This window comes from Chlamydotis macqueenii, chromosome 1 (assembly GCF_036417535.1).
Source record: "Chlamydotis macqueenii isolate bChlMac1 chromosome 1, bChlMac1.mat, whole genome shotgun sequence".
Lineage (NCBI taxonomy): Eukaryota > Metazoa > Chordata > Aves > Otidiformes > Otididae > Chlamydotis > Chlamydotis macqueenii.
In genome coordinates, this window is record NC_141556.1 from 116,025,874 (window position 1) to 116,037,246 (window position 11,373).

Consider the following 11,373-nt stretch of genomic DNA (forward strand, 5'->3'; position numbering starts at 1 on the left):
GTGGGAGTGGGTCAGGGCCGCTGCTCCAGGCAGGCAAGCGCAGCTCCCCACCCGACTTGGCGGAGGGAGAAACAGTGTGAAGAACCCAAGGTAATAAATTCAGCATGTTATACAAAAGATCAAAACTCCTGACAGTGTGTTACCAAACGCAAGGAATCTCTCTCTCTCTTTTTTTTTTTTTTTACGTTCCAGCAAATACATATAACCCCTGCCAACTGAAGAACATCTTTCTACAGATCAACAGCTCAGGGAGGGACTGTCTATGGGGCACCTTTAAGCAATTCAGATGGGAAAGGGAGGGCGACTATAGCACAGAAACACAAACAGTGCGGCAGGGAGGGCTGATCTCCTAAGCTGAGAGGGGGTCTTTAAGCACCGCATGGGGTTAGCGGGCCACTGAGTCCTGTAAAATGCTATCACACGTGAGTCTGCAAAAATATTCCCTCCAAGTTTCAAGGGGGAGAGTTTGGCACGTTGGCTCCTGTAAGCATAAATCCCTTCTGGATGGTTTGTATTTTAGGAGGGGAGAGAGGAGAGGCCACAGAAATTTCAGATTCAAAGCATCAAAACTTGTACTTTTAGATAACCCTCATCTGTCTTTCGCATTTGAGTCAGTATTAAAAACCCTGGGTGACACAGCATTTGCACAGCAGTTAAATTTGAGCAATGCCTTCTCTTTTTTTTTTTTTCTCTCCTGATGCTCTACAGATTTTATCTTTCTCAGCCAGATGAATGACAGCTGACGCTTGCAGAGGGTGCTGATTCAGAATTTTATCTGAAACGGCATGTATATGGTGTCTCCTGTAAAACAGGTCTTTTATTCTCGAAATAGGAATCAACTTCACTTCCAGGGCAGATTCGATAAATCTGGCCGCAGTTCCCACAAGAACTGTGAGTCTTCTCTCCTTTGGGGGCAACAAGGGTTTTACCCTTTACCATGGAGAGATTTTTGTCTCTTCCTGCAAAACTCATTACTACTGCCTGGTTGAACACAGGAAAACAGCATGTGCAAAACTCAACGCTGTTCACCTACTTCACCACCTCGCCCACACCTCTGAGGGCGCGACGGAGGGATGCCCCACCATAAGCTGAACGGTGGGAAACCCAGTATGAGCACGGTTGTCTTTTGCATTCAGTTTTCCTTCTTGTTCTTAAAAGGGAAAAATACAAAAGGAAAAAAGGGTGAAAAAAAAAACCCAAACCACTGTGAATAACTCTGCTGCTCAGCTGTTTCACATGGGCAGTGGGGGTGGCAGGGGGCGAGGCCCTGCAGCCCATCTCCACACCTGTTCCTGTGGGTGGGTGGGGGTTGGGGGGAGCACGGATGTATATTCATGAGTGGGAGGAAGCCTCGCCTGCACGGTGTAAAGCGTGGTGGTTGAGTTGCATCAAAAGAGCAGCTATTTTCTGTTTCTTCTGCTAGGAGCAGCATGCCCTCCCTGCAGCAGCGGGTTAATGCATGGAGGGGAGGCAACCATTGCCTGTCAGGGGAGGCATGGGCCAGGTTGTGCATGCAGCGTCACTCCCAGCCTGGCCAGCACATATTTCCCCAGGACTTCAAGGGACGTGCTGCATTTTTTTACGGTCTGAAAAGCCAGTGGCAAATCCCCATCCTGCTCCCTCGGCTGCACCACTGAAGCAAGCCCGTGGGAACAACAGTGGGGTAAATTTCCAGTCTACCCTAGCACATCATTGCAGGCTTCCCTCTTTTCACCAAGGGACAGTTGGCAGGAGGTGTCCAGAGGCCTCCTCAGATGGTGTCGGAGACCTTCAGCTCCGTGGTCAGCTGGTGGAGCTGGGACTCCCGGTGCAAGCAGGTATGGTGGGCATCACTCTACAAAGACACAGAAGAGCCACATAAAAGCCAGCATGCCACCTTCCCATGTCATGTCCAGCTGTCCAGGAGCAACCTTTGCTCCCAGCTAAAGATCTCAGGGATGGAGCTTGTAAATACGAACGAACAGCTAGAAAGTGCCCGGGTAGCCCAGCAAAGTTGGGAAGAGTTGATGAGAGACATATGGTTCCAGCACTCCCTAAAAAAATTTAATTGCTATCTTCAGGTGGTCGCGCACCCTCTCCTTCTAATGAGTAAGATATTTAAAGTCCTGAACTGTTTATGTGACATTTCAATAAATAATGCGGAGATTTGACAGCATTTCCATATTCCTCCTTTAATGTCTGAATGTCTCTGACTTAATCCCAGTTCCTTGGCATTTATTACTGTTTGTTACACTAACAAGTGAGATTATGAGAATTCTAATGAAGGCTTCCAGTGAAAAACTCTGTGATTAAAATGCCATAATAACAGTTGCATGCATTTATGTGCCTGATTATCATAATCTATTTAGCACAAGTAAACATACAAACAGAAGGAGAAAAGCGAGCCCACTGACACTTCAGCTAAAGGAGAATTGGAAATGAGGGAGAAACAATGTAAATATGTAAATGGCTTTGTGTATTCTTTTTATCTTTTTTTCTCATCCTTGCTTTTTTTCCCCCTGTTTGCTAATGAGACATCTATGGTTCGTCACATGTGGTCCCTCTTTGCTTGGCCGAGGTGCGGTTTTTGGGCCATCTGCTGGGGCCACTCTCCCAAACAATGCCACCCAGGAAGCGAGGGAGACGTTCGCCGCAACCTTTGACATCATGGGCAACAAGAGATGGTGTCGTACAGCCTCCAGGCTTTGATACGTTCGTTCTGAACGCTTAGTTCAGCTGTTACTCCATTAATGCAAGTCCCGCTACGACACAAGAAGGCGACAGCCCACCAAAACTCTCAACGAATTAAGGAGAAATCTCACCAAATTTTTGGCATAGACTTTTGATATCCAGTCTTTTTCATTTTTTTTTTCCACATTCAAGAACAGATCAGCTAAGAACTTGTCCATCCCAAGGCTCGAGGGCCTCCCGTAACACTGGCAGTGAAATGCCCATGGCCAGCGAGCGGTTCAGCACGAGCTCAACAGTTGTTGCCACCATATGAAACCATTCTGAAGGGCACTGACACCTTTGGATGGGGGAACATTTCCATGACGAGCAGACGGCAACAAAATCCTTGGGGCTCAGTCAGACAGATGCAGTAACCCATTAGCATCAGACTTTTTAAGGCATTTTTCTCCTGAGCACAGGCTAGGGGCAGGACAAAGGACTAACCTGAGGAAAATTTTGCTTCCAGCGAGTGTTTGCATGGGAAGCAAAACCTACCCGTGTTTTCATGTTCTGCTCATTACTAAAACTAAAACTCCAGGACTCCCTCATTTCCAAGGAGCTGTCAGTCAAAATAAAGATGTGGGAAGTGGAAAAGAGATGAAGGGTAGTATAAGAGTGCCAGATACAGACAAATGGTGAAATGTGAAAAAAAAATTCAAAAATGCTACCCAGGAAGTTCAAAAAGAGAACTAAAAGTCCTTGCTGTTTTATGTGGGGATATCCTGAAAAAATACAAGTAAAATACAATTTTCTAGACTAAATTCAGTCCCGACAAGGACACTCCATTTTTTTGTGGAGGAGATACACCCGGTTGTGCTGGGGCTTTCTTTGCCCCTCCGTCTCTATGACAGGCGTATTTCTTGTCCATCCTTGGGCCCTGCCACTGGGAGCCGGGGATGAAGGCAGTTCAGACCAGCTCACCGGATGGAACACGCGGGTGGTTTTCTAATCCCGTTGGTGCTCAGGTTGGGCGGTGCAGAGCAAAACCCCCAGTTCAAGGGGGTCCCCCTTTCAGACCTCCTGCAGGACAGAAAACTGCCTGCAGCCAGACAAATCACAGCGCAGATATGTAATTCCCTCTCCAGCTCTATTTTCTTGCCTCTGTTGATCTAAAAGCCAACCTGAGCAGTTCCACTGATTTCTTTCTCTCAGATGTTCCCACTGCTCCTTCCCCACTACGGCAGCTCATTTTGGGAGGATTTTCACATGAGGGACAGCATGGAGCCCGGGGAAGGTTAAACAGATCCTTTTTCACTAGCATTGCGTCTCCTCTGTAGCAGAGCGGTAAGTGGACCAAACAACAGTCGAGGCTGCCAAGTTTTCACCTCCCATCTCTGGGTGTTTCAGCCTCTTTCTCCTCGTTTACCCAGAGGAGATGGTGTTGTCAATGAGAAGTTAAATTGTTGGTAACACATAGCAGCTGTTAAAACGAAATATCTGTCATCCTGTTTTAGAAGCTTTAGGAACCACCTTTGGTTAGGGCAACAAAATGGTGGTATGAAGTTATCTGTTGCGTCCTTAAGGATTTTCCCTGCAGCGATGTATTAAAAGAAATCATCCCATATCTTGTAAAAAAAACAGCATCTAAACACAACAAACGATGGTAAAACATACAAAAAGCTTGTATGTCTTACACCTGCACTGAAGAGTTAAAAGGAGTCTGGATGAGGTCTTTTCAATAACGTCTTCACGTCAGAGAAAAGTCAGTCCCCACTAACCTCACGAGTGTGAGGCTCGTCCTGCTGGAGTAAACAGCCACACTCGAGAGGAGGGACAACCGAGCCTGAAAGGTGTAAGACAGAATCTAGCCTGGATTTTAAACAGCAATCTAATTCCTTTGCTGTAGAGGACAGCAGCCTCTTAAGTGACCAAAGTTTATAAATCAAGAGGGATTTTTTTTTCTGCTAGATGAGACTAGGAGATGGCTCATTTCCTGCATATTTTTAATCCTGCAAATATCACAAGCATCAGCTCTGGTATTTCTGAGACTTCCCTCTGGGTGACTCGCGTGAAGATTAGAAGCTTTTCCAGTCTCTGATTGAATGGGAAGACATGCTGAGTTTTTGGCAGAGTATGGGTCTCCAACATTTCAATCGAACAAGTGTTAACGAAAAAAAATCTAGCACTGAAAACTGAAAAAAAAAAAAAAAAAATCCTATTGGAATAAAAATGACTGCCCCAGTCAATGAACTGGATTCCCTTTCTTGGAGATCACAGGTATCAAATGTTAGTTGGGCAGGTGGAACATCATCGAAGCCTTCAGGCTTTTAAGTCCAGAACAACAGCAAAAAGTACATTTGTATCTGGTTCAGATACATCCAGAAAAGAAAATAAAAGGAAAAAAAAAGTGGGGGGAAAAGGACAAATCTGAACCTTGGAGAACTTATCCCCTGCCCTGAGACTCCCCTCACACCTTTAAGCAGCAAGCAGAGAGCTTGAGGCAACCCCCACATCCTCATCCTCAGCGCCAGGTGCTGGGATTTGTGGTCCTGCCGTGTTCGGGGGCAGTGTCGGGCGGGGGGGGGGCAACCGTGACCCCAGCGGACTCCCTGAAGCCCACACTCTCAGCTGAAAAGTTTAAAAGGCTCTGGAGCTGCAAAGCCCAAATTTGAGCCCACAGATGGGCTCCCAGATGGGAGGCAGGCAGCACAGGGGATCAGGCCTTACGGTTTCCGAGGCATCATTTAAACTGGTTTCAGCTGCCGGTCCTCGCGGAGCCGCGGTCACACAGCGGCCCTTGGTCCTTCCGATGCCTCAGGTTCCCCATAGCCGGGCAGGGACGCTTCCCGCGTAGGCGTGTGGTATCCCTGAGGAAAGGACCCGGGGCTGTCAGCCCTGAGGGAGCGCGGGCAATAACAATCCCAGCCAATAACCTAATGACGTTCCGGGTGATTTTTAACATGAAAGCAACAGTCTGGTTTTTATTAAGTTATCACTTCATCATGTTCCCTGATTGCCTTCGTTCACGCCTCAGTTGCCTACGGTCGTGACTTAAAAAAAAAAGAAAAATACATATTCGTATGTAAGAAAAGAGGCTCTGCTCCACATTTTAGGGTCGAAAGCAAGTTGGGGTGAAGGGTTCCTCCGGGAGCCCCCCGCGGGGGCTACACCGGCGAGAGGCAGTTTGCAACGCCTAGCCTTAGCGAATCGAGGGGGGGAAACGCGTGACATTTCATTTGGCATCTCACAGCAGAGATCACCCCCTTGCACCCCCTCCTCCTTCCGTCGAGGACGGCAGAGAAGCGTCGCCCCGTTCGGGCCCCGCCCCGGCTCCGCGCAAACTCCGCGCCCCCCTGCCCAAGGGAGCCCCGCGGGCTGCGGGCGGGAGAGAGTTCGGTCCGGACAGACGGACGGTGGCCATCGAAGGCTTTGCTCGCCCCATTTAGGGACGTACACTCCGGCTTCTCCTTTGGCTGCGGCGCGGGGTTGCCTCTCTGGAGGAGGGGAGGGAAAAAAGGAAAAGGAAAAAAAGGAAAAGGAAAATAAAGGAAAAAAGGAAAAGAAAGGAAAACGGCAGGAAAGGGGCATAATGGGAAAAAAAAAAAGAGGGAAAAAGGGAAAAAGGAAAAAAGGAAAAAGGAGAAAAGAGGACAAAAAAAAACGAAAAAGGAAAAAAGGAAAAAAAAAAGAAAAAAGGGAAAGGAAAAACAGGAAAAGGGAAAGGAAAATGAAAAAGGAAAGGGAAAGGAAAAAAGGAAAACGGGAGGTGTCTGTTGCCCACTTCCCCCTCCCCGCGACCCCCAGGGTGAGCGAGAACTGCCCAGGGCACTGTTAGGACTCGCAGCCCCCGCCGCGTCCCCGCCCGCTGCCCTTCCCCGCTCCTCCGGGACCGGGGACGGGGCCGGTGGCTCCTCGCCGCTTTTCTCCCGCCAGCCCTCCCGGTAGGTGACTCCCACCTCTGCCCAGCCCCGGGCCACCCCCGCCCCACGGAGTGGTTGGTGGGGGTTGGGGGGCCCGGCCCGTCCGATCCCCGAGCTGAGGGAGTGTCCGGTGAGACCCTGTCCCGACGGAGAGGACGGGACCCCCATCGTCCCTTTGGGGTGCGGTGAGGCGGCCTTAAGGAGGAGAGGTTCCAACCTTTGAAGAAGGAAAATTACGGGGCCCTGGGAGGCGGGAGGGAGGCAAAACTGGCGGTTTTTCCTCCCGGCCTCGACAATCGCCGCCCCGCCTGGCCCGCCCGGGGCCGGTCCCCTCTTCTCCCCGAGAGCCGGCGCCGCACGGAGTCACCGGTCAAAAGGCAGCGGCAGGCTTCCCGCCGCCTCGCCGCCTCGCCGCCTCCCCACCGTGAAATAAACGCAAAGTTTGCACAGACGTGTGTGTGCCCCCCCCTCCTCCGCCTTGCCCCCTCCCCGTACCGCTGCTCACCTCCAGGGCTGAGCCCCAGCTCCCCTCGCCTTCCCCCCCGGGGGGATGAGGATGCTCTCCCCTCTTCCGTTATCCTCGCTCCCCGGCTGGGCTCCGCAGACCCCGCTAAGCAGGTGCGGGACCCGAAGGCCGGGGGGAGCCCGGGGGGGTGGGGGGGGCGGAGCAGGTCCCGGGTGGCCGGGCCGGGGCGGCAGCGGGACACACGCCGGGCGGCGGCCGGCGGCGGGGCCCGGCTGTCGCTGGGACAGATTTTATTTTTTTTTTTTCTTCCCTAATTGACCTGTTACGGATCATCCCCGCAACCGTTGGGAAACACATTTCCACGCTTCACTTCTTAACGTTTTAAATACATATTTAACGGATGGTTGAGGCTTTGCCGGGCCAGCTGGGAAACACACGGGTGTAAAAATAATACAACAAAGGCAAAGGGGCCGAGGGGGGAGCGGGGGGATTTACCCCGGCGGGAGGAAGCCTCGGCCCCGTTACAGCGAGCTGCGGGGGCGAGGGGCTCGCCGGGAGCCGGGCGAGGCGCGGAGAGCATTTCCAAAAGTTGGTTTTTTTGTTGGAGTCTTTTTTTTGTTAACGTCTTTTTTTTGTTTCTTTCCCTCCCCTCTCTGGTCTTCCCGGAGGGTTGTTTGGGAGGGGGGCGGGTAGGCTTTGGTAGCCGCTCCGGTTTCTCCTCCCGATGGTTGCGGGGCCGGAGCCGGGGGGTCCTTGCTTGGGGCCGGCACCGCCCGGCTGCCTCGGCGGGGACACTCGCTCGTGGAGCAGTGGGTGGCCAAAATAACTTTTTTCTTCCCTTCCTACTCCCTTGGCAGCACCTAAGGGGGGGTATAACAACCGGGCAGGGGGCAGGAGGGGGCACCGGCCGGGGCTGAGCAATTCCCGACGGGACGAGGCCTGGGGAAACACCGACGGGCGGCGGGAGCCGGGCATCGCGGCCTCCCCGAGGGCATCGCGGCAGCGGGGCAAGGGGCTGTTTGGTCCCGTCCCCATGCCGCCCCACTCCCCCACCCCCCCGCCAACAGCTGTTCCCGGCGCTGTCATTGTTGCACTTTATTATGGATTTGACAAAAGTCCCTCCCCCCACTATGCCCCCCCGCCGGGCTCCCCGCGCCGCTGCTGGCCGTCGCCCCCGCCCGCCCGCCCCGTCGAGCCGGACCGGCCCCGCTGACATCAGCCGTCCGTCCCGTTCCCCCCACCCCGCCACTGCCGCCGCCGCCGATTGGGCGCAGCCCCCTCCCCTCCCGCCCGGTGACATCGTTCCTCCCCGGCGCGGCTATAAAGCCGCCGCCGCCGCCAAGGTGCGCGCTGCTGCCGTGCTCGCCCGTCACGGCGCGCCGCTCCCCACGGCCGCCCCGCGCACGGTAAGTGACCTCCCCCGCTCAAAACATCCCCACCCCGTCGCGCCCGCGCACCCCGCACCGGACCGGCGGAGAGGCGCGACGGGACGGAACCGGACGGGACGGGAGTGGGGGTGGGGGGCGGCGCGGCCTTGTCCCACCTGGGGCGTCGCTCCCCAGCCCGGCGGAGCGACCCCGCCGACGGGGCGGGCGGCGGTGCCGCGCCAAGTTTTGGCGGGGGCTGACGCGGGGCCTCCTGCGGGCTCTCCGCCCCCCACCCTCCACCCGCCCCCCACCACTCAACCCCGTCCCCGCAGGCAGCTCGGTGCGCGCCGCCGTCCCGCCCGCCGGGCCATGGACTCGGACGCCAGCCTGGTCTCCAGCCGCCCGTCCTCCCCGGAGCCCGATGACCTCTTCCTCACGGGCAGGAATAAAGGCGGCGGCGGCGGTGGGGGCTTCACGGGCGGCACCGTGTCCAGCTCCACGCAAAGCGATTCCCCGCCGGAGCTGAGCGCCGAGCTGCGGAGCGCCATGAGCGCGGCGGGGGTGGTGGTGGTGGACAAGCTGGGCTTCAAATCTTCGTCGTCCTCCTCCTCCTCCTCGTCCTCCTCCGCCTCCTCCAAGAAGGACAAGAAGCAGATGACGGAGCCGGAGCTGCAGCAGCTGCGGCTGAAGATCAACAGCCGGGAGCGCAAGCGGATGCACGACCTGAACATCGCCATGGACGGGCTGCGGGAGGTGATGCCCTACGCCCACGGCCCGTCGGTGCGCAAGCTCTCCAAAATCGCCACGCTGCTCCTGGCGCGCAACTACATCCTGATGCTCACCAACTCCCTGGAAGAGATGAAGCGCCTGGTCAGCGAGATCTACGGCGGCCACCACGCTGGCTTCCACCCCGCCGCCTGCCCCGCCGGCATGGCAGCCCACTCCGCCCCCCTACCCGGCCACCCGGCCCACCCCGCCTCCCACCCCGTCCACCACCCCATCCTGCCCCCCGCCGCCGCCGCCGCTGCCGCCGCCGCCGCCGTTTCCAGCGCCTCCCTGCCGGGATCCGGTCTCTCGGCCGTCAGCTCCATCCGGCCACCCCACGGGCTCCTCAAGTCGCCCTCCGCTGCCGCCGCCGCCGCCGCCCCGCTGGGCAGCAGCTTCCAGCACTGGGGGGGGATGCCCTGCCCCTGCAGCATGTGCCAGGTCTCGGCCCCCCCGCACCACCACGTCTCCGGCATGGGCACCGCCAGCCTCCCCAGATTGACCACCGACACCAAATGAGCCCGCTCCGTCCCGCCACGGCACCTCTGGGACCTACGAACGCTCCTCATCCCCCGCCCCCCTCCGCCCCCCAACACCGGCGGCAGCGGGTCCCCGTCCCCCCGTCCCTTCCCGTCCCCGCTGGGAGCCGTCGGAGGAGCGGCGGAGAGGGGATGGAGCCCCGCTCCCCGGACGGCGGGGAAACCCACCGCGACGCGAGCAAACGCCGGCGCATCCCCGTCGGTTTTTTAATTTCGTCGTCTTCTCCGGAACTTTGCTGGGAGGGGAAAGCAGCCCCGGGCTCGTCGCGAACGGAGGAACCAAAACTGCAGAGGGTTGTTTGCTCGTTTGCTCTTTTGTTTGTTCCCCCCACCCCACCGGTTCCGTCGCCACACGCAGGAGCCTTCGGAGCCGCTCCTGGATCGCATCCCGACCGGGAAAACCCATTCCCGGCGCTCCCAGGGACTCCGGCACCGGCGGGGAGCGCAGGCGGAAAATTCGGTTCATTCCTCCCGCCGGCCGTTTATTTTCTGGTTGGTGTTTTTTCGGTTTTCTTTCCGGTTCGGGATTTGTAAATATACTGTTCCACGATAACGCCGCAAGTCCGCTCTGCCTGAGCTTTCCGTCCGTGCACTTGTGCTGTGTGAGCCTCATGAGTGAAGAAGGGGTCGGTCTGCCTTGATTTCGTTGGTTTGGGTTCTCGGGATCTGTTGGGTTTGTTTATTTTATTTTATTTTTTAAGCCTGTAACACGTTTTGGTTTGTTGGTTTGGTTTGTTTGGTTTTTTTTTCGTTCCTGCCACCTCTAACAAAGTTTGAACTCTTTAATGCTCTTTCTGTGTAGGAACTTTCACACTGTCCGTGTTGCAATACTGAGAACTTGGGCTTGTTTCTGAAATAACAACTTTTCTTATCGCTGCCCCTCGCAGAGATTTTATCATCTGTTTATTTTTGTAAAAAAAAAAAAAAAAAGAAAAAAAAGAAAAAAAAGTTGCTAAATAATATTTATTACTTGTTTGGTTGCAAAAAAAAAAGTGATCCATTGTTCAGATTTTAAATAAATAATTAAAAAAAAGCATTTTAAATAACTGGCCTTTTTCTCTTCCTTGCTGTTCGGAGGGGAGCGGGGAGGCGGGGGCGGGCGCTGGTGCGGGACCGCCGGCGCTGGGAGGGGGAGTCACCGGCCAGCAAAGCCGGGCGGGAATGGGAACATTTTAGACTCCATCCTTGCCTTTTCCCCAAGTTTTTTGTTAGTTTGCTTCGCCGGCTAATCGTAGTCGTTTTATTTCGTCTTGGTTTGTTTTGTTTTCCCCCTCATTTGTTCCTCGCAGAATAAGGGCGACAAGGAAAGAAGCTACTGTTCCTGGGTTCATAACGGGAAAATTTTTGTCTATCGAATGCAGCGCTTGGCAAGAGCTAAATTTTAATTTGAGGAAACAGGACACTTGGCGGTCGGGTGTTTGCTCACCGTAATCGCTTCTGCGCACTTGACCTTCAATTGCAAACCAAGCATACGAAAATCCACGGAAAGAAAAATTATTTGGGAACGGTCTTTTTTTTTTTTTTTTTTTTTTTTCGGTCTCCTGAAGGTGATAGTGTCTCTGGCCCGTGCGTATTTTAGCAGCTCTGTACTCGGATATCTGGGTAGGAAATCTTTCGCCAACCTGCAGCCCCTCTCCTGCGCGGAGAAGTGGAACAACCCAAGGGAA

The 11,373-nt window shown here is 54.6% G+C and overlaps 1 protein-coding gene across 1 annotated transcript; it reads left to right on the plus strand.

Annotated features, from left to right (window-relative positions):
- Window positions 1-8,409: 8,409 nt before the first annotated feature.
- On the plus strand, window positions 8,410-10,732 carry OLIG2 (oligodendrocyte transcription factor 2). Its single transcript, XM_086739733.1, has 2 exons — window positions 8,410-8,441; window positions 8,735-10,732. The coding sequence occupies exon 2, from the start codon at window positions 8,772-8,774 to the stop codon at window positions 9,684-9,686; it is 915 nt and encodes a 304-aa protein (XP_086595859.1). The 5' UTR covers window positions 8,410-8,441; window positions 8,735-8,771; the 3' UTR covers window positions 9,687-10,732.
- Window positions 10,733-11,373: the final 641 nt, after the last annotated feature.